Source organism: Chaetodon trifascialis, chromosome 8, assembly GCF_039877785.1.
Source record: "Chaetodon trifascialis isolate fChaTrf1 chromosome 8, fChaTrf1.hap1, whole genome shotgun sequence".
Taxonomy (NCBI): Eukaryota; Metazoa; Chordata; class Actinopteri; order Chaetodontiformes; family Chaetodontidae; genus Chaetodon; species Chaetodon trifascialis.
In genome coordinates, this window is record NC_092063.1 from 22,837,135 (window position 1) to 22,861,250 (window position 24,116).

At 40.8% G+C, this 24,116-nt stretch overlaps 1 protein-coding gene across 2 annotated transcripts in view; it reads left to right on the forward strand.

Moving 5' to 3' along the window:
• Positions 1 to 24,116, forward strand: part of plxna1a (plexin A1a) — a 248,462-nt gene that overhangs the window by 171,316 nt on the left and 53,030 nt on the right. For both annotated transcript variants that reach the window (XM_070968471.1, XM_070968472.1), the window contains exons 11-16: positions 1,416 to 1,512; positions 6,170 to 6,393; positions 16,780 to 16,931; positions 18,047 to 18,167; positions 18,772 to 18,908; positions 21,732 to 21,899. In XM_070968471.1, the coding sequence (XP_070824572.1) occupies positions 1,416 to 1,512; positions 6,170 to 6,393; positions 16,780 to 16,931; positions 18,047 to 18,167; positions 18,772 to 18,908; positions 21,732 to 21,899 (899 nt within the window). The remainder of the gene's footprint in view (positions 1 to 1,415; positions 1,513 to 6,169; positions 6,394 to 16,779; positions 16,932 to 18,046; positions 18,168 to 18,771; positions 18,909 to 21,731; positions 21,900 to 24,116) is intronic.

Here is a 24,116-nt window from a genome sequence, read left to right on the forward strand (position 1 = left end):
TGTTACAGTTGCTTAACCAAGACTGTCAAACTGCAGTGGATTGTTTGTTCATACACTTTAATTGACTGAATTACTTACACTTACAAGTTACTTTTGTGATCACTTACCAGATAAAGTAACTCTTGCGTTACTTTTAAAAGTGTGCTTCATTTCTCGTATTGCTGCATACACAGATATATTATTTCAGAGTTGCTGCGACACTGTGGATAGTCGTCATTAATACCTCTAACCAAGAAGGCGATTAGTATTCCTACCTGTAAGCTACACTTTCATTGTCTTGGTTAATCAGTAGGATTTGTTGGAAGACCCACATGATGCTGGAGATTTCAGTTTTCAATATTCAGTTATTTAATTTGAAAAAGTGTTTAGTTGCCAGTAGTATAGCTGCCACCAAAAGTAGTGGAATTACAGTCACAGCACTGCTGACAGGTGACCCCTTGTGGCCATGCAAATAACGACTGTTGTCTCCGAGAATACAGATGCATTAGATTTACAAAACAAAATCCAGGAAGCAGTTTCATTTACGTCAAAGCAAAGGAATGCATTTCTGTAAACATAGGCTTGTTAACTTTGGCGGTCTGTTTGTGGTAAAATAACAACTGCTCAACTTCAGATTTTGAATGTATGTACACACAGGACAGCCCCATCGAGCATGAGCATCTTTATTCACTCCAGGGAAGAGAAGAGTGAAGAAAAGTTTTCACTGTGTCATCAGTGTGTGTGTGTGTGTGTGTGTGTGTGTGTGTGTGTGTGTGTGTGTGTGTGTGTGTGTGTGTGTGTGTGTGTGTGTGTATGCATGCATGCGTGTGTGTGTGTGTGTGTCTCAGGCCCCATTGCCCATATGGGATGGTCGAAGCCCGTCTATCAAATCCAGTGTGTCAGGGAGCAAATTGGAAATGCCAATTTCACTTTACACTGCTCCGCATCTTATCTCTCCCTTACCCTCATCCCTCCATTTAGCTCATGCGTAAATGAATATGGTCCTGTTGCACATCCACTAGTGTCCAACATCAGGCTGCTTTCACCTCTCTGACCACTTCTCCTCCTCCTCCCCGTCTTCTTCTCTTCATCCTTCAACCCCATTTTCCTCTCATCACCCGCCTTGTCCCTTTCCGTTTGTCCTACCTCATCTCCTCTCCTCCCTTCCCCTCCGTCTCCATTCTTCCATGCCCATTCAACTGTAACCCCATCTGTTATTTCTCTGTGTGTATTTATGAAATATGTCTGTTTTGGTAAATATGGATTTATGCATGTGTGCATGCTCGGGCTGTATCGCTGTCTGCGATGAACAAGCCGGGCCGAATCACAATGCAAATTAAACAATATCTCATACAATTCCCAATTTGCATTGCATCCATTATAAATCAACAATTTCTCACACGCTCCTTGTCTTTCTGTTTCTCTGTCTGTCTCAGTATGACTACGAGGGCAGTGACATCAGTGACCTACCGGTCGACCTCTCCGTGGTGTGGAATGGAATCTTTGTCATTGACAACCCGTTCAACATCCAAGGTACAACATTTCTTTTTCTCCGTGTGACCCTCCCTATTCTCCACTCTCATTTTGGCGGGGCATTGTTGCTTGGCAAAAATTTGAATCAGTCCTGGTTGTTTATCTGTTGGTAATGATTTTCTGTGAGGCAACAATGCCGTGTGCACTCTTTTCCCCAACATAAGAAATCTGTAATTTCATTTTTTGACAGCCATCAGGGAGAAAGGTGAAAGTGTATCTGCTTGGAAAAACACTATCCTTGTCTCAGGGATAAAAGAGGGGCAGAGGGAGTGATTGATGGATGGTGATGATAGCAAACAAACATCCAACACAGAAATTAATAGGGATGGATGTTAGAGAGGAAGATAAACAAATGGCGAAACCAATAGGCAGAAGAAAGGATGTAGGGGAAGAAGGATGGGGGGATGACAGGTTGATAAATGCACCATGTAATGGCAGGGCTAGATGAGAGTAAAGGGGATTGATAGAGAAAAACAGAAAGCGACATGGAGGGATGGCATTTATTATTTTTAAGCGCTATTTGTGCATGAAGTAGAAAACAATTACCAATTCTAAATTCTTTATCAAGTGTAATATATTGGGTTGGGGAGGCTAATGATTTTAGACGTCCCATTACACAAGATAATGTAAGTCTTGCGCTCAAGTGTGTCATACAGTGTTTTGCAAAAAAATGTTCATGTCTTGAGTCAGATTAACTAACCTTTCCTACTCTATTCTCTCCTATTCACTATTCACTTCAGTCTCCAGATGACACACATGCACGTTTTAATCTCACTTCCTTTGTGTTCCATCTGACCTCATTTTGATAAATGTCAGACATGTAGTTCATTTTGCAGATTGCTTGGAAATTAGTTGCTTATCGGTCATGACCTAATTTTTCTGCCTGTGTTATTTTGTTTAAAATATGCTCCTTTAGGGTTTCAGTCTGTCTGTGCTGAAAGATCCTTTCTGGGGATTAAACATGGCGAGTTTAGCATGTGCTGAGAAGTACAGACAAAATAAATAATCACATTTCTGTGCAATCAAGTAGATGGAACCTATTCTGCATTTTTCAAACTATGGATTTGATGATTTTTCCTAATCAGATAAGTACTTCACTGAGCAATACTGTATTTGGCGAATAATCCACTCAGTACTAGTATCAGCATTTATTTAGTGAGTCAAGTAATACTGCACATTGCAATCTAATATTTCTGTGTTTAGTGGAGCATTTTAGCTTAGCTTACATTTGTGAAACAGTAGTAAATATACTATTTAGTCCCTTTAATACAACAACTCTTGGTAACATGAGCTCCGCACCATTGCTGTCACATGCAGAGCGCTCACTGTGGCAAGCATCCTGATCCACAGGGCCTGTTTCAAGAGTTAGCTGGGACACTCTGCTGTATAAAAGCTCATATCTGGAGCGTGGACTGATGTTAAAAGCCCTGTTATGACTGACTTTCATTCAAAAGCACCACTACTACTGCAAATTGTATCAATTTAGACAGCAGAGCTATCCAGCTAACTCTTGAAACAGGCACGAGTGGTGTGCGCCACAGTGACTGCTTCCCATGTGACAGCAGTGGTGTTGAGCTCTTAGAGTTTGGGAGTGTGAAATTCAATGATCTTAGAGGCAGTGTGTGTGTGTGTGTGTGTGTGTGTGTGTGTGTGTGTGTGTGTGTGTGTGTGTGTGTGTGTCTGTATGCGAACTTGACAAGTATGTTCCTGTTGTTATGACTATGAGTAAGCAGTGCCTGCTACTTGACTTTCTCAGTGGCAGAGAATTTATGCAGGCAGCATCCAAGGCCAGTGGTGTATTCATCACGACAAGACAGACTTGTGAAACATGTGGCTACGTTATGGATGAGTAATGAATCAACAACCCTATCAACCCACCAAAGATATATTATGCTTATTGAGCTAAAGCCTCGCAGAAAACCTATTAGGATTATGAGTTCAGTGCAATGCTTAGTGTTAAAGGTCTAAAACTCTTTAAAAACAGGCATTATAAAACCGTCCTCACTCATACAAATCTCATAAAGACCTTCTCCTCCTTCTCTCCTCCTTTTTTCTCTCCATCCTCCATTAATCCCTCCTTGCTCCATCCCTGTCTTTTTCTTTTTGAATTGAAGCTGTATTATCCGTCTGTAGCACAGCCGCTCGGCCCTGGCCCAGCTTTGCCCCGGTGTAAAGTGGAGATGTTAATGTTAATTAAATCATTCATTTGGTTCAGATTAATTAGCGTCGCGCTACTTTTAAGCTGAGCCGTGGCTAATCAGATTAGGCCGAGCGGAGGGCCGAGGCGGGCAGATGGATAGGAAAGAAGCTCGCTTTGAAGTCCGGCCGCCGTCTGTCTGCCGACGAGTAGGAGGAGGGAGGAGATTCCTCCATGCTCTGTTGCTTTTTTCCCCCTCTCTTTTTTCCACTTGAGTTCATTTCAAATCTGTTTAACTGGTGTGACAGCAAACAAACCTGCCAGCAGGTTGTGTCACTGTAGTATCAATGATAGATAATTAGGAGGGAGATTAACGGGTGACAAATGGTAACAAAACAAAAATCAAAAAACCTATCCACTTAGAGGTGCTTATTTCTCTCTGTTTGCATGACTTTCTCCCCTCTGTTTGCCTTTGCTTGCTCTCTTATTCTCTCTCTCTCTCTGGCTCTATTCGTTTCTCCGATTCTGTCGTTCTCGAGGGGCCTCCTCATCTTTAAATTCATAACAATTCTTGTTGCTGTTTTGTTAACAAGTGCGGCTCATATTTATCCCCCCCCCCCGCTTCCTTTCATCTCCCTCTCCTCTCTCTTCTCAGGTGTTTGAGGTTTTAATTATTTATTTATCTATTTATTTATTCATTTTTTACTTTTAATGACTTTTTCCAGTCTGCAGAGTTTGGGGAATGTTTTTTTTACACAACAAATTATCAACTCCCTATTGGCGTAGGAAGACATTACCTGTCGAATTAATTTCTGTAATATCCCTGTAGGTCGCTTGTTCATTTTTTTCCCTCTATTTATCTGTGGAAACAGTTATTTTCTCATCGTCACAGTCTCCGAGTGGTAATAATCACCTACCAAAGGTTTTCGGTGTTACGCGGGTGATTAACATTCATTTATGCTGTTCCTGCTCTCTCTCTCGGGCTAACAGGCACATATACTCCTGATTACTTTTTTCTTGCCACTGTTGCTTCCATTCAAATTAACAACTTACAGAACTTTCTGTTCATCAGAAATATGTCTCAAGCAGTATAAAAAAAGGTTCCAAATTTAAAGCAAGCATGGTTTGTGCATTTAAATCATGTGAAGTTCATTGCAAGGTAAACATGTACCCTAGGCCTAATCCTGTTTTTCTCAAAAGTTGAAACTTGATACAGATTTTCTGTGCAGTAGTATGACTAATGTGCAACTGTGCTTACAATTGTTTAACATTTTGGTAAACATGCTTATAGCCTTAAAACCTTCCTGAGAGTTAGCCTAAATGAGATCATCTTAGCTTAGCTTAGTTTAGCTTAGTTTAGCTCGGGATAAAGACTGGAAAGACAGGTTCCCCATTGTTTCAAACAAGGTGCCAACAAAAGAAGGTAGTACAGTAGAGCAGTCACATTTGCCTATATTTGAATTTACCTTTGACTGTGGCAAGAAATTGAAATCCTGTTAACATGCTACTTGCAGTTATTTGGCATTTGTGTGGAATTGTGGGTATGTTTAGTTTCTACATCAGCGAAAAGGGTGAGGAAGAAGACGAATAGCCACCCTCTCTCAACTTTGCTGCAAACGGGTTTAAAAATATCTCCATTACGATGTTTTTGCCCACCAAGGAAACACGTTATGTCCATGTCCCTCGCCGCCATCTTTCACGTGATGTTTAGGATGTGTGTCACTTCCTGTACATGCGCGGTGTGATCAGAGGGAAAGAAATGCAATTAAGGTGTATACATGCGTTCATAATGTGAGTGAAATCACAGTACTCCAGGTAGCTTAATGAGATTAAGCTTAAACTGATTATGAGCTTAATCGCATTGACATAATCAAAGTATGGTGTTTACATGGGCTCCACCATACTCGCATTTAGCCTTAATCGTATTATAATCACGTTAGTGTCCGTGTAAACATAGCCATAGTGTCTCAGCTTTTCAGACTAATTAGAAACACACGCGTAGTATGTTCCTTAACAATTTTGTTAAAACTCAAAGAGTGCAAGGTAAGAGACGAACAGCTGTTTCTTGAGTTAGCCTCCACTCCATTAGACTTCAGTTTTCAGGGATTCTTTCATAGCTCTTTTTGAAGAGCAGAAACATGAAGTAATGATAAAAGAAGAGGAGCAGGGTTGTGACTTCCTCACATCACATTGTCTCTTCATGAAGTGAAGTGCTGTGATTGCTAACTGAAAAACTAGTCATGCCAAATTAGCCATGTTAGTTAGCTAGTTTGCTAGCCTGGCTCACCTAAGTTTGCTGTTTTGGTAAGCTTGTTAGCTTCCATGCTAATCTTCTAACATCATAATGAATGCCATGGGCTCACTTTCACTGCCATTTGTGCTCATTCATGTACTGACCAGAGTCAACGTGAACCCTCGACATTTAAGTTTGAAAGTTAGATAACGTACGCTGTGAAAAGCTGCTGTTCCCTCAGGACTCAAGTCATATCAAATCTGTCTCTGTCCCACTCTCTCTGTCAGCCCACCTGTACAAGTGCAGAGCGTTGCGAGACAGCTGTGGTATGTGCCTCAAGGCTGACCCCAGGTTCGAATGTGGCTGGTGCGTCCAGGATAAGAAGTGCTCCCTCAGACAGGAGTGTACCAGTGGAGGAAATTCCCACCTCCCGCTGCAGCTTACTGAAGGCGGAGGGTGGATGCATGCTACCTCTGGAAACAGCCGCTGCACCCACCCCAAGATCACTAAGGTAAGTGAGTGTGTGTGCATGTGTTATTAGTAGTATTCTGTCATTGTTGTGCTTATGGAGTCGTACCACAGACCTTATAAAACATGGACATGTAGTCTCTGTGATGTCACCTTTAGGTTTCTGAAGAGCCATTGTGAAGCTCAGTGACAGTAGATTGACTCGCTCTTAAGCCTCAAATATATATGTAAACAAGCATGAATGTCATTTCATTACATTACTCTGATATGCTTTTCTGAGATACTCTGTGCTGTCATAGAATCAGTATCAGGTTTAATGGTAAGTAGGTTTTCACAGACAAATCATTTACATTGGACTGCATGCACACTTACAGTGTGGAGGATTTCGTGGCATCAAGCCGTGACGTAACAGATTGCAACCAACTGAATACTCTTGGCCTCACCCTTAACTATGGCAACTGCTAAAAATGCGAACGGTGTTCTCTAGAGCCAGTGTTTGGTTTGTCTGTTTTGGGCTACTGCAGAAACATGGTGGTACAGCATGAGGACCCACTCACTCAGTAGATATAAAGGGATTAATTCTCAGTGACAAAACACAGCGATTCTTATTTTCTGGTGATTATACTCTAATAAAAACAAACATAATTAGAAATATTCTATTCTTTTTCTTCCAATAGGTCCCCCTTACACACTGGTCCTCTAAAGATCCTTTTTTAAGTGTCTCCCACACAAATACACAAAACCAGAAAAATAGCTTACACACACACACACACACACACTTACTTACTCACCGCCTGTTCCACTGGTTAATGGGGAACGGTTGCCAGTTAGACAGAAAGATACTGGCTTCATTACAGACAGAACAGAGTGTGTTCCAAATCACAGAAAAGTTTGTAGAGGGAATCACATAATGCGGGCAGCATTTTTCTTGAGCCAGCGTTCGAAGCATTGGAGTCTGATGCCACAATGGCCGCTGACAAAAACCAGCACGGGCTCTGACCTCTTTGTCACGCTCAAACGAGAAACAGCAACACAAACCTCATGGACTTTCAGCTTTGCCTACATTAACATACCTGGAACTTAAACCTGTAAGTGAGTGTGGTTCCAACTAAAACATTGAAGGCCCAACAAGGAAATATCTTCTGCATGAACTGCTGATATAATAAAATCAAAATCTGGGAAAAATGTTCAATATCTTGGGCTGCTGTCTAAAGTCTCCTGAAAACAGCTTTCATATTTCTACAGATTGCACATGCAAATCTTGACAACAAAATAGATTTTTACCAAATTTTGACTTTAATCATGGTGTTGAAAACAAAAGAGATGATACCGTATTATTCAGTTGTTAATGCAAATGTCCATGCTTTTCCATTCTCTGTTCTTAATGAAGATTTATTTATGAAAAAGCAGAAGCTAATTTTAGAATTTTAATGATTTCTGCTAAATGAAATGTGTTAGATTTAGATATAGTTAACCATTAAAATCAGTGTGTGTACTGCCACTGAATCTATATATATATATATTACGATTATTAGATATGAAGTGAAGCCAACCTAATTCAGAAGTTTTACTCAAGAGAAGCGTCACTGTTGGTGAGAAAAAAAACAACCAAAAAAAAAAAACCGTCCACAGTCGGCAACAACCAAAAGAAACTCTTCTAATCAAAGCTCCCCCAAATGTTACTGTCCTAAAATCACCTGCAAAGAAAAGCAGCGCGGCTTCTTTGAGCACCACATCATAATCTTGTCAACTCGTGAAGAGTGTAAAGTCACCTGCGGAGATCCAAGGCTGGTAAACCTTGATAGGCCGTTGCGTCAGCTCTCTTTCTTGAAGCCCCTGTGGTCACGAAAACCCTACGTGTCCTGAACCGAGAATGAAAGCTGCTCTATTTTAATGTGTTCCCATGTTGGGACCTTGTGCCTGCCCTTGGCACAGAAATGGTATTATTACTCACTGTTACATCAAACTGGTACAGAGGCACGTAGCGACAGAGGCATGGAGAGGTTTGTTTGGTTTTGATTTCTTTTTTTTAAACTGTCTTTTAGGTGTGTTCATTTTTGTCTGGCTCTGTGTATTGATGTATTTGGGAAGCTGTAAGGGTCAAAATCCAGCATTGGTTAGATAGATTTTTAGACCCTTTCATGTTTGTTTCCTCTCTTCATGCTTTATTTGTGGATCTTTTTCCTTCCTGCCTTACTGTCTTGACTGTCAGTGGGTTCTAGTCGAAGAAGAAGTAAGAAAAAAAAAGGCTTTTTCTGTGCACAGTTGTAAGGTCTGAATCAGAAAAAAAATATTTTCCAACAATAAGGCAGTGGAATCAAATTTCTTCCTCAGCAGGTACAAAAGCTGCTTGAATCTACCGCAAATGAACATTTAATGAATCCGATGATTATCTTGATATTAATGGAGTAATCTGTGTCACTTCAGGATATTCCCTCTTGGTCTTATCTATTCTCATTTTTTAAGACCATTAAGTCTCATTAAAGCTTCAGTTCTTGATCAGATTACTCAAGATACACATTTTTTTTGTCTCTCAGTTGACTATTTTACACTTATTAGCTAAATGTCATGAGAAAGTAGCCTTTTTTAAAATTTTTTTTACAAAATCTTTTGACCATATCTCAGTGTATATATATATATATATATATATATCTTTTTTTTTTTTTTTTTTTTTTTTTTTCCTCTTGGTCATCATCAAGTCATCATTTTAAATCACACAACTGGTTCATGGTCGTGTGATTACACTCTTGACCTTTCAGAACTGGTGATACCTCTGACATGATGTAATGTAAAAGCCTTTATTACATGTTGGTCTGGATAAAAGAGTTATCTCAATGGCTAATGTGTGGGAGGATGAGAGAATGATAGAAATGGTAATGTGATAATAGAGAGGACAGACATAAAAAGGTTTTTCTTCAGTTCTTCTGGTTTGATTCCTTCACAACATTTCTTTTTCTTTTTTGATAGGAACAGTCTCTGATGTTTCCTGACACCCCAAAAACCTGCTGAAATATGCATCTGTTTTTTTTTCCCCTGTGGCTGCTACGTGGTGCTGTGACCATCCATGTAAATATGTGTTCACAAGCTGAAAAGAAAGAAGTGCTCACCTCTTTATCTTTGTTTGAGCATGTGTCTGGGTGTGTGTTTCTGTGCGAACACAAGGGCATGAGAAGGAGAACGGAAAGTAATGGAGAGTAAGTTGACAGACTGTCGTAATAAATGTTGAAAGAGTTACGAATGCAAGTATTATGGATATCATTTATTCACTTACTACTTATTTTGGATTCAGTGCCAATACACAAACTATAAAAAGGCAAATTAAAACAATTATTGTGCAATTAAGTACATCACTTATTTCAGTAGGTATACCATCCAACCACTATGTGAACAAACCACAGATTGGACATCGAGCACCAATTGCATGTTACACCATGAAAGGTTAAGTTACTTCATTAAGTGGAGCGTTAGGGTTATTATGTGGGATGAACCAGGTTTATTAGTCTCTGTAGTAACACTGACTGTGACATTTTACTGCTCACTGACCCGATACATACTGAGGGCCCAGCATGCAGTCGATGTTCTTGTTAATCACATCATAGGTATTATTGGCAGTGATGGAAGAAGTGTTCAGATCCACTGCAAGTAAAAGTCCTGTAATTAAAACCTTAGTTAAGTAAATTTTGTATTACAAGCAAAATGTACTTAAAAGTACTTATGTTGTCTATCAGTGTTTTACTTCATATGTAATGTTTTTAAATTGATATCCCTGCTGCATTAATGCGTATGTGTGGTTTCAGACATCACATTCTATAAGATCATCATATATTTGCAGCATCGCTGTCCTGTGATAACCAAACACTGCATCCCGACTTTTCATGAGGTCAGAAAATGGCCCTGATTTCAGCTTTGTGGGAATTCATTTAATCCATCCATCCATTTTCTATGCCGCTTATCCCTTTCGGGGTCACGGGGGGGCCGGAGCCTATCTCGGCTGTCAGCGGGCGAGAGGCGGGGTACACCCTGGACCGGTCTCCAGCCGATCACAGGGCACATACACACAATCATTCACACTCACACTCACACTCACACCTAGGGGCAATTTAGAGTCACCAATCAACCTAATGAGCATGTTTTTGGTCTGTGGGAGGAAGCCGGAGTACCCGGAGAGAACCCACGCATGCACGGGAAGAACATGCAAACTTCACACAGAAAGGCCCGACTCGGGAATCGAACCTGCGACCTTCTTGCTGTGAGGCATGCGCACTACCTGCTGCGCCACCGTGCACCGTCATTTAATCCAGCTAATCCAAAAGGGTTTTTAAATAGTTTATTTAATTGCAGAAGTAAGAGAATTTTCTCAGCACATAAAGGAAAACTTAACCCTTCAGTTCGTCACAAACATTCAAATTGAGAATCATCAAATTAGGAGATGCATGGATTTCACGGGGAAAGAGGGATATGAAAAATTGTAATCTGAAAAGTAACTAGTAGCTAAAGATGTCACATGAAATTAGTGGCGTGGAAATTACAGTATTTGCCTCTAATACGTGGTTGAATAGAAGTATAAAGTTACATAAAATAAGGTACAGGCACCTCGAATTTCCACTTAAGTGCAATACTTGAGTAAATGTACTTAGTTACATTTCACCACTGCTGGCAATAACCCCAAATGGAAAGCAAGATAATACCAGCAGCCGGGCCTCAGAGTGAGCCAAGCTGATCCTATTGAAAACAAGAATCCTTTAATAACATTACAGTCTCCAATCCACCGTTTAGAATAAGATATTCCCAATTCAGTGTTCCCAGGTTTATCAAATATTTTAACATAGTAACTACAGTTAGATCATTTGTTTGAGGCAGTATTCCCGAGAAAGAAGAAGCAAGCGCCCATTGCAAATTGAATTTCCAGAACTCTGTTTGCTTAGAAAGAAACAGAATTCCCAAACTATTTTCTGACCACATAAACAACTTTCTCAGTTTTTAACAGCTGCTGGTCTTTTGTGGCTCACGCGCCATTGGTTACCATTCACACCACACCAAGATGACTGTTATAGAACACACACATATGCGCATAAGCAATGTGTGTACAGGCCTGATCACAGACTACTAGGAAACCACTGCCATAATATTGATGATTTGATGTGGCTACTATGTGGTTAGGACTGTAATATGAAGGCCACACCACCACAGTACTTTACCTCCAGTAGATTCCTGGTCAGTGGTATTCAGAAGAACTGACCAAACACAGGAAGAAAAATTATATTAAAGATGAAAACATTAATTTTTGCTACTTCCAAAGCTGTGAGCTCCAGTAGACTAGATTAATATATAGCCAGACTCCTCTCCAGCTTTGAGGCGTCTTAAAATTGGAGAATAATGAAATTGGTGAAAGGAACACCTCTTTTTCATCACAATTTCAACTGCAGGTCTCTGCAAGATTGCAGAGAAACTGTCCTTGTTAATATAGCCTCAGTGTTTACTGGAAATGGCTAGCAGCCAGATACACATAGTATGTCATTAGTGATTGGTTAGAGGGAAAAAAACAAAAACAAAAAACAGCTAACAAGGAACGCAGTGTCAAACTGAATAAAGAAGTATTCACAAAAAATGCCATTCAGTCTGAATAACAGGCTTTTAGCTGATGAGCTCCGGGGTTTGGTGGTTTGCGGCTAGTAGCTGGAAAAATCTGAGTTTATTTCAACCAATCCAGAATTAGTGAAGGCTGTTGTAACAGTAAACAGATGAACCCAGAAGGTTTTTGGTAAGTTTTATTGTAAGTTTTATATGTTTTTGTTGAGTTTCAGTGAAGTGTGTTTTTTACAATGATGCAATTACTGTTTCTGTGAATGGTGGCTGGCTTTGGGGAGAGCGATATAACAGCTGTTTGTGGATCTTACTCTTTAACTTAAAGATCTGTCTTTGTAGCGATTCTTTCCACTTTTAGTGGATGTACATTGATGGTGCGCAGACGGCCCGAGGAATTACATTGCAGTCCATTTTGTGGCTGCCGGCTGTAGTGCTCTGGCTAAATACAGGAAAAGCTTCAGCCCCATTAGTCACTTGGACACAAAAACATGGGGAAATAGTGTCCATAATCAGATAATACGCAACCGGAATTCCTCCCATTTTTGTCGGACAATGAAAAAAATGAAATGTAAGTCAAGCTGAAACAAGGGAATAATTCAACAACATGGTACAGGGAATTATTTGATTTGTTTATTTGGTAATGTATAGGTATGTAGATCATTTAAAAGACATTCACCCAGCAGACTAGTGTTCTTGTCCCATCTAAAACCAAAAGTGAAGGTTGATTATTGTAAGTGAGGTATCGTAGAGTAACATACATAGCTAATGTACTTATTTTAAGCCAAACCATGATCTGTTCCTAAACCTAGCCAAGCAGTTTCGGTGCTCAAACCGTATCACAACATTGACCACATGTTTATTATTGTTCTCAGCAAGCTTTATTTTGAAATTGTAAAAGGATGTTGCTAACCAGATGTAGCTCTTTTTTTTTTTTTTTTTTTTGCTAACTTGATCATGGAGCCCTGCACATTGAAAAAAACATGAGTTTTTGCCCAGTGCCTTAATAAGTGATGCCAAGGGGTCCTCACCAAGCATTGATATGTGATGAGTTGGGAGTGAGAATGTGTTGGGTCGTATTGTATCAGACCACTATCCTCCAAAACCGCCTGAGGTCTGTTTCCAGCTTCAGGGCGTCTGTACTTTACATTCCCCAGAGAGCAGTGGTTATGTGCTCGAATGTAGAAGTGTTGTGTCAAATCACTGCAACATGAGTCCAAAGCTGTTTGAGGTCCCATTTCCACACTGTGGCGTCTGCCTGCATGCCCACAGGCTCAGCGAGCACTGGTTATCTTGTTATGTGGTGCCATACTTTTATACTTCAAGAGTTTCTGAGGTTCCAATGGAAATCCACTCTCAGATTTCACAGAAATAATATGATGATGCTCAACCATTACATTCCTTTAGCTAGGAGGTGTTGTGGTCTGGCTCCATCTTCTATACCACAATGATCATATTTCTAATGCATAGCTAGAGATTATCATGGGGTTTATTAGAGGCACTGTTATTGCTTACTTAAGGCTCCTTGTTCCATGAAGAATGTAAGGCATCTGTGTTGAGAGAGCCAAGTTGCAACCAGCACTTTCATTTTCTCATCAGTGCTTCCCCCCTCAAAGGTTTTGAGGCACGTTGAGAGTTCCTTTTCCATTTTGAGGTCCATCATGATAGTACTGCTGATTGCATGAGGTGACAGGAGGATATACCCTACCACAGCCTCACCTGTCTCCTCACCAATATGGATGAGGCCTGACAGATGGTCAGAGCCACCACAAGCACCAAGGCTAGTTTAGATTGTGGTATCACTACTCAAAGAATTTAATGTCAATAACGAGTATAGCTTTCATCTAAAATGTTACACAGGACCAGGAAATGATATTTTTTATATAAGGTATTGTATTGTCAAACCCCGTCAATGCCTTTGCCAAACTACTAAAGTTCCAGAACTGCATGTGAAAGCACAACATTTGTACACTGGTGTGGTCTGTCACTTTGTCTGTGTCATTACCTGCCCTCTATGAACCACAGATGTACTGGTTTTTGTTGTTTAGAATTGGGGCGCAAGCTAAGTGGGCTACTGTTGGCTTTATCTCTAGCCCCAAAAGGTTATTAGTCCATACTTCAATAGTGAAAGGTGTGGGTAAATGCGACCTTAAACATGTAAATTCAAACCAAGCAAATACTGGAAAAAACATTGCCAGTTAAAAGTCCAGTTGCATAGAGGATTGTATGCTGGCCAGCATGATAATGTTGTATTTTAAGCTTCCCGTGCATGCGAGGGAATCTACCATTCTCTCTGAAATGTGCTCCACATTAGTAGTCAAAATAATTCAGTATCAAAACTGTGCCAATATAAAGTATATGTAGGATAAGCTTAACATGCCCTGAGATGTTTCCACAGCCTGGTGACTGTTGTGTGTGTTTATGGTCTGATAGTATATGTTCCCATAGTCTTCATTGGCCCCTTTTTCAGTGCCCCCCTCAGCTGATGGTGGTAATCCCCTTTAACAGCACTCTTCTCTCTCTTTCTCTGTTGCCTGTCTGTCTGTGGCTCTGCCAGTGTTTATGTCCCAGGGCTTGGTGGCTAGCTGATATTGTGTTTTGTGGTATCATAGCTCCATTCTTCCAAAACCATCTGAAGTCCCATTTCCACACCCTGACATCTGTTGTCCATATCGTACCCTAGAGCTTGATGGCTACTCGCTCTGGTCAGTGTTTACCAGCTATTGTGTTTGTGGAACCAAAATGCTGAGGCTCCACTGGCGCCTGAGGTTCCAATGTGAGTCTGCTTCCAAATACTAGGCAGCATTATCCCCGGCCAGACTTGTCTCGCTCTGTCTCCCTCTCTTAATTCAGTTCACTCCAGTTTCTGTTTTGTTTTGCAGATTGTTTTCTATCGCGACATGTCAGGTATAAGTTTTCAGACCCAAACACATAACGCTTCATGCATTATAATCTCTACATTACGGTTCAAACTCTTTCTCTTGAACACATACAGCAGCTGATGGGCCTGCTTAGAGCTGTATGGCTGTTAGTGAAGGTCTGTCTTTGTTTACGTAATATCTGTAGTAGCATCATGCTGCCAAAGGTACTGTATTTTTACTCATAAAATGCTTCCAAAATATGGTTTGTTTGGCAGTCTATCATACTACTATTTGGTAGCCTGCTGATAAGATAATTTTTTAGCTAATTTAAAAGAATCTTTTACAATATTTTTTGTGGTTATGATTATTTTTATTTATCAAATATTTTGTTGTGCAATATTTTATCAAAGTCTTCTGATGGCATATGTTGTTATTTGTGGAAATATGAGATGATCCTGGTTAAAATCTCAGCTGGCAGTCAGACATATTCAGATTCTGCTCATAGAGGCTTCAGCTTTTTAATCTTTGATATGACACTGCTGGCTTTAAGCCAGAGTTTTTAATTGTATATTTATATTTAAGCCTCTCGGTTTTCATCATTTTCCATTTATTTTTATTGCATATGTTTTCCTTTATCTCATTCCATTGCCACTTTCAATTTAATCTCTAGGCTTTCAATTTGATTGTTTCATTTAGACTTTTCTATTTTCCACTTTTCCATTCCAATTTTCTATTTTAGTCCACTTTCCCTTTTAACTGTGTTTCTGTGTAAAATTATACTCCATATGTTTGGGCAGTACATTACACAAAGGTTCAATGAAAGACCCTGGACCGTCTGGTTATCTTTTAGTGGAGTATTGCTCTTCCCTTTGTCAGTGGCTCTAGATGAGGTACCCTTGAGCAAGGCATTTAACCTCCAATTGCTCAACAGTATCGCCTGTAGTTCTGAAGCAGGCTGCAGAAAAGGGTTTGCATGTCAGCTGACTTTCTCTGCATAAAATTTGAAATCTCACGTGTCTGGCAAGACAAATCGTTCATTCCCCAAACTAGTCCACCCTGTTGAAATCACCATTTGTCAAGGTCTGTTGTTTGGTACTGTCTGTGGTATAATAATTGTGCTATGCCTCCATACTGTCGGCTGCCTGAGTTTGCATTTCCACACTGTGCTATCTGCTCAGCCAAGCACTGCAGGCGAACAGGGCAATGGACAGATTACACATAATTACCTTGTGATGCTTGTTAGGGATTAGGTTTGTGCGTGCATGTCTGTGCTGTCGTGTGCGTATGTGTGCGTGTTTGTGACAGCCACCGTCCATCAGTCACCATATTTGTTTTGTCACACCACACCTGTCCCCGTTATGCGCCATAATCTGGCTAGATAAATCACATTATGGTTTGGCGGCGCGATTGAGCGTTACACTGCCACAGCCCCGCCGACGAAGCCAAGCCAGCGTAATAAGTTTCAATTAAACAGCCGAGATGATGCCGGTTTGGTCCTGTATGTCAGCACGAGTTGTTTTTTTTACCCTCTCTTTTTCTAATTTTTATTGTTTTTCAAGCCAAGAGGGTGATTTTTCTTCATTAAGACTTGAATCACCTGATCTGGGTAATTCTGTGTGATGTGAGTGAGCATGTTTGTGTCTGTCAGTGCCTGAGTGTGTTTTTATGCGTGTGTATGCCTATTTATGTGTATGTGGGTGTGGGTGTGTCCATGCTATGTCATGTTTGGGGACTATTTTTGGACTTTAAAATACGAAAATGTTGATGCATACATGGTTACATTGTGTGTCCTTAGTGTGTGTTTTTATGCATGTGTGAATATATGTCTTGTCAAAGAGGTACAAAATATTGATTCTTTATTGTCTTTTTACTTCCTCTTCCTGTTCTTTTCTCTCATTTCTGTACACTCTTCCCCCCCTCTTCTGTCTCCCTCTCTCCTCCTCCATCCATTCTGACCTCTGTACTCCACCCTCTTGTTGGTCCAGTTGTTCCCTGAGACGGGGCCTCGCCAAGGGGGAACCAGGGTGACCATCCTGGGGGAGAACCTTGGTCTGCAGTTCAGAGACATCCAGATGGGCGTCAGGCTGGGCAAGGTGCCCTGTGTGCCTGTTGAGGAGGAGTATGTGAGTGCAGAGAGGTAAGTTAAGGACTGGAGGACTCACCCATACATATGCAAGCAGACACACCAACACTCAAACACACACCCGCATGCACAAAAAAAAGCCATTCACAAACTGTGAAAATGGTGCAGAGCTATGTTTGCTCACACAGCACAGAAACACAGATGAATGCATTTGCAGACACACACTCTCTCTCTGACACACACACTCACAGATCTGAGGACACACACACCAAAGGCTGCAGCAACCAGCGCCTCTCTCATCCCGACCAATCAAAGGACAGAAAAAATGTCAACCAGAACACTTTGGTGTGTGTGTAGTTGCCCATGCAGCCGCATCCAGCAGCTGAAAAGATAGTGACATCAGGGTTTTTTGTGTACGTGTCTGTAAATTCCATCTGTTGTTCCCCTTCATTACTCCCTACATATGCTCTTTCCTTTATTTTTCTCATCCCTCCATCCTGACATTTACTCCTCTGCAGGGTCCTACACGGCTGAGGAATTGAGTTCACGCAGATCAAACAATCTCTCGGTAGTGCAGTTAGTTGGGAAATGATGCATGTTGAGATAGAGGGCATCTCTATTCAAATATTACACACACATGAGTTATTTTCCACATTATTCCTGACAGCCCTGCGCCACTTCAAATATGTCTAGGATGGTTTTTTTGTTGCTGTTTTTTTTTTTTTTTTAAATATTTCCTCCCCTCCTCCTTAGTCTTCCTGTTTTCTTTACTCTTTATGTCACCCCTCCTGAAACATAAATTCAGATTTATTGTGTCACTTATTCTGATGAAGCCTACAATGCAAAGGGACTGTACGTGAAAACTGTGTTACCCTAGAGTTGACTTCACCAGGAACACAAATGGTGACGTGGATGTGATGGTGCTTTGTGTGTGTTTGCTTTTGCTTTTTCAAACCTCTTAATAAACACATACTGTGAATTTAAGGTACACTGAATCAATTGGAAGCCACATTTTGAAAGATGTCAGTTATTTTGTGGTCCACATTAAAACTTTGGTTTGCATTTGTGTATTCCTGTGACCGTTATTGAAGATAAAACAACAGAAACATAGCCCTTCCCTCTTAGTCTGTCCTCTTTCTCCATTAATCCCTTCAACTTTCCATCCACAGAATCGTGTGTCTGCTGAACGACGCTACCAGCTACAGAGTCCAAGAAGCTCAGGTTGAGGTGTGTGTGAGAGACTGCATCAACGACTACAGAGCCCTGTCGCCAAGGCCATTCACCTTTGTGGTAAGACCACAGTTGGATAAGGGGTCTTTGGGTAGATAAGTTGTTCTATATGAATGATGATGGATGACTCAAAATTAGACACGGCTTTGATAGTAACTGAGCAAAGAGTTCAATTTGTGAACAATTTTAATGACGAATGGTCAAAATATGTGTCACATTTCCTCATATTTATTCAGTTTTCACTCAGAATTTAGTTTTCAAGACTTTGAAATGTTTGCATTGCCCCAGTGACTTTGCCAATATTACCTCTTAAAATAACTTACTATTTATATTACAAGCTTTTTTTTAATCTCATCTTCATCATTGTGTTGCAAATCATATAGTTTTTGCATGAGGTGTCTCATTGCTGCTTTGTCGTTTTCAAAATTCCAGTGGTCCAATGAGTATATTGCAATGACAGACCATAACAAAGTCACATAGGTTAGGGTCTGTAATTGGTTGAATCCTGATTGAATTTGTAAGTTATAGTTAGTTTTTTATTTAAATGCTGTTCCTTGATATATTTTTGATTTTTTTTATTACGTTTAAGAGAATGATGCCTCTCAAACACTGTGTATATTGGCTGAAATAAGTGTTTTGTTTTGTTTTTTTCTCTCTTCTCCAGACTCCATACTTCACCCGTATTCAGCCATCTCAGGGGCCCATTTCTGGTGGCACCCGGGTCACCATCGAGGGCAGCTACCTCAATGCAGGAAGCTATGTGTCTGTCAGCATTGGACCGCAGCCCTGCTACTTCAAAAAGTAAGGAACGATTTTTTTTTCAGTCAAAATGAAAGGGTAATTATCCTTGCGGTATAATTGGACTGATCACAACAGAGGAGAATTGGATTTAGATAAAAATAAGACAAAAAATGAGTACTTAAGATAGTAAAGCAAAATCATAATTATGACTTAAGGTTGTGTAGATAATACAGGGAATGAACCAATAAAGATAAAGAAAATATGTGCATAAGTAAACATGCTCTGTTTAAAGATGTGTTTGTGTGCATGACAAAATACGTCATTATCATAAAGATATTACATGCACATGTAAGCATGTAATCAGTGTGTCAGGTTAGGATGTTTGTTTGTGTGTGTGGGATCATGAATGAATATACATGCGTGTGTGTGTGCATGTGCATACATGCGTGTGCGTTTGTGTGCATATTATGCTTGTCGCTTGCAGACACACAGCATCTATTCGTCCACGCTCACACAGGCGCTCCCTAATCTAGTGCATGAAGAAATCCAAACTATCATCACAGTTGCTCGCATGTCAAATGCATGGATTAGCCTCTCATAGCTAATCTCTATTGAAGCAACAGTGTGCTAGCTTTGATGTCACAGCAGTCACTGCTGTGCTGCAGCCTCCTCACAGTAATCCAACAGATTCCACTTCACCACAACTGTTCGCTCACCTCGACTGTCTTTATCTGTCACAGCCTAACTGTGTGACTGTGTTTGTGGCATCTTGTGAAGGTTGCTAGGGCAATGTGTTCTTTGTGAATGGGGTTGCTATGGTTACAGGCCAAGGGACTTGGGAGAGGGGATATTGTAGATTCTCTCTCCGTTTCTCTCTCTCTGACTTCCATGTTATATAGCGGCACAATAGAATGCGCAACACTACATTAAAGTGCACACACACACACACGCGCACACACACACATCGCTCCTATGAAGTCATGGCCCAGAAAAGCAGCCACCACTCAACTGTGCTAAATACATATTAGATAATGTAGCTACTGGGGACTGCACTGAAGACTGCAATTGAAAATATTATTTAGCCTATGGGACATGCGAGCATGGACACACACACACGCACAGACAAAATTACACGCGCATACAAAGTTTTTCCGTCCCTCCCCCAGTATTTGTGAGCAGAGTGGCGTTGATCCCTGTCATAGCAGGTATAAACATCATTAAACATGACTTCACTTCTCTATACTTAACACATCAATTTTAGGTAAAAGGTAAAAGAAATACTGTCATGATATATGGTGTTATTATTTCGCATCCTTTGCAAATGTGGACATATACGACAAAAATGTCACCTTAACAACTTAAGTTTTGACATTTTTTGAGGTGAAATAATTCCACTTTCCAATTTTACTTTTCAATTCCTTGATTTTCTGAATTTTTTTTTATGCTTTTGTAAATTGGATTTTAAACAAAACAAGTTTTTTTGCTGCATATATATCCAACACAGCCTTACATACAGACCTCATTTACACCATGTGATCTGATTCACACCACCTTCAGTGGTTTGGCTCACATTATGATTGGATCTCAGCCAGGTGTAAATGCAATCCTTAGAGCGTGACCACGTTTTTAAAAAAAAAAATCTACTAGCAAGTCGAAAGGTCACTTTAAGGTCCAGTGGGTAGGATTTAGAGAGATAAATTGGCAGAAATGGAATATAATATTCATAATTAGTGTATATTCACCTGAAAATAAGAATCATTGTGTTTTCGTTATTTTAGAATGAGCTCTTTATCTGCAGATGATGCAGGTCCTCTTCCGCAGAGTCTGTCATGTTGCACCACCATTTCTACAGTGGCCCAGAACGGACAAACCAGTGGCTGCAAGGAAGACCTTTCGCGTTTTTCATGTTTTTAGTGGCCTCCCTGGGTTCTACTACACACTTTGTTGCAGTCTACAACCTCACCACTAGCTGCCACTAAATCATACACGTTGTAGAGTGGCTAGCAAGTTGTCTCTTGCAATAAAAGGGATCTAAAAATGAATGATACCCATCCATATCGCTTCCATTCACCTGGAACGGGGCATGCTTTAAGTCTTCCAGGCCAGCCTAACTAATTTACATTTTAAGATCTGATCACATTGCAGGCAGATATGAGGTAAAGGGAACACTTATTAATGGGTACCGGGTGTAAATGTATATGCCCATGCAGTGGATCCATTATAGATCTCATGTTACCATACACATCAGCTATAAATGTGGCCACAGCCAGTACAACACGCACGCAGTATACATTGCTAATGGCTCACACCGCTGTAGTCAAAAGCAGCGATCCAGCAGACCAGGAGAGTGTTCATTTTGCAGGATTTGACTGACTCACTGACTGAAGTACATTTGGCCACAAGTGGAAATATCTAATCAAATTAACGAGTTACAATATGGTTTTAAGAGAATGAGACTAATTGGCTTCCCAGGCTGGACACTGGTAATTACAAGCACAATGAGCAAGTCATTAAATATGTCAGTGCTTCAGCTTGGACCCTCAGTATTTAAGGAATGCCCTGGCACGAAAAAGTAATCATTGCCTCTCTATTATTATAATTCTGTTTTTTGAGTGATCTCGCTCCACCAGACAGCTTCTTTGCGGGGTATCGTCGAGGGCCTCCCTCTGTTGGTCTCTCTGTTGAAGTGTGAATTGTCTTTTTCTCCCAAATAATTTCTCTGCATTCTTGTATGTATTTTCTGTCCTAGATCTGTTTATTAGAACTTTCCATGAGAAGGAAGAGCCTCAATATCTTTCAAACACCAGGTCACAACAGCTTCTTCTGTCTATGCATGGGTGAAGAATCACCTTTGTCAAACTTTTCTGTCATCTGTTCATCCAGGAGGAATGCCCGTGAGATAGTGTGCGTGACACCAGCTGGAATAGCACCGGGCAGCGCGTCAGTGTTGGTGGACATTGACGACGCCGAGCTCAGGAACCCAGAGGTCAAGTTTAACTACACTGACGACCCGACTGTCCTGAGGATTGAACCTGACTGGAGCATTGCCAGGTAAGCCACTCTGGTTTACTTTAGTTGAATTCATTTCTTGTATTTAATCCAGTTATGTTCACAGTGCCCATTTGTAGCCCCACCAGAGCTTTTAGACAGACTGGCATAATGCAATATCTTGTGTTTGGGCAACTTACCATCTGACCAAATAACAGCTGGTTGAGAGAGAGGAAATCTGACTACTTAGAGCAACAAATGGCTGTTGTTCCTAAAATGAGTCCAAACAGCATTGGACAGTTCCTGCAGAGAGCTCAATAAATGCACCGACCCAGAAAATAATGCATTGTGGATATTTTGAAAGGCTAGTGGCTTGATGGCCAGGTTTGGACCTTGATATTTCAACCACTACAGCAGCATGAGCAGGACAAATTTGAGGAAGGCTTCTTAAAACAGTTCAGCATACTGCAATGCTATATGAGAGCTCTGACAGCAGGTTTGGATAGAGGTAAATTGACGGTGCCTCCGGATTTTTCATTTGGCTTAAGCAACACATTTTTTAGTGGAGGAAATCATTATAGCAGCAGTGTGGGTGATTGGAAAATGGAGAGCATGAGCTTGTCACATTATACAGCCCATTGCTTTTTTGAATGTTAAGCTAATACTGATCAACTGATGTTGTGTGAGACTGAAGTTCTCTGCCTGAACTAATGCAACTCTAAGTTTGATACTCAGCTTTCCACAGCCTGTCATGCAGTACTGTATATCCTCAGCTAAATGAATAAAAAGACCCTTCACTGCTCACCATTGAACATGACAGGAGTGCCACCAGAGATCACACACACAAGCAAAGACTTTCAAATTAAAGTCAGGCGGGGATGGCACACACATGCTGTGTCTTCATGATGGAGAGTTAGTTCAGTTGTGAAAACCTAGCCATTACCTCAGTGGCTTTTATGAAGCCCCATTCAGCCTGGGTTCTGTTTGTATATGTATATATATACTTTGGAAGTTTGATGACTTTAATATTGCTTAGACTAATCAGTCATTTTAATCCTCCTGAGGAGCATATGTGTTTGATTTCCTTCCCACTACCCTGGTATTAATTGCAATTGCAAACACCCTCTGATCATTGGCATCTGTTGGTCCTCCTTTAATTTTGGATGTTTGAGTGTATCTCTAAGAGCTGGATGCCAGCTGTTGACGAAGGTCAAGATTTTCCTGTAAAAATTTTTTGCTGTAAAATATTTTTGTCTGTTACAAACTGCCTGTTTGTCTACATTTCCTCTCTATATTCTCTCTGTTATTCTGCATTTTCTTTAATTCCTTGTCCCCTCAATTTATTTCAAGATATTGACACATGCAGCTATCTTGTCCTACTTCCCTTCATTTTACCTCCTCCCCCTTGCTCCTTTATGTCCTTCTCTGTGTTGTTTTCTTCCCTGTGGTGACTCATCAGTAGATGGTAGCAGATAGATGCGGCGCTTGTTAGAAAAGAGTGTTGATGAATCCTGCCCTGTTCCTTTTGCCCAGTAGGACTGGCCAAGCAGCAGCTGAGGCCCAATTGCTGCCCCTCACACCCACTATGAGGTTGTTTTTGTATGTGTGTGTGGAGTTCTAAACTGGGGCTCTACTTCAGGAAGCTCACCCAGGGGTAACGGTCCTGCACAAAAGAAGACACACACAGAGAGACACACACACACAGACGCACACACCCCACTGATTCCCAGAGTCTGCAGTGCTTGGCCCCAGATTCCTCCTCCATCTGGCTGAGAAAAACCACCAAACAACACACACACACCTCACAAACAGCGAAAAAAACAGTTCTAGACAAAGCGTGTGTGTTGCTTCCAGCTAGTGGAAGCTTTCATTTAGCTGATGTGTTTCAGCCAGTGCCCTCTCTCACGGTATCACATGTTGGCTCAGGTAGAAAGTGTAGCGAACCAGTCAGATGTGATATCATATTGGTTCATGTCTGACTCACAGAGGCAGACACTTTGTGCGAATACATGCACGCCTGTAGAGCATTATCATTGTGCTTGGGTGATGAGAGCAAGAGAGATAAAAGATGGTGAGAAGAGAAAAGGGGAGGAGGCATTATCATTGTGCTTGGCTGATGATATTCCATTTAGGAGGAAGACAGAGCACTTCAAAAACAAATCAATGAGGAGTGCTCATCTGGGATACTGAGGAAAGTTATTTGGGCAGCAACAGAGGTTAGAAAAGCAATTTCTAAATATTCAAATCTTCTCCCAAACTAGCTAGGTGTATAAAACAGAT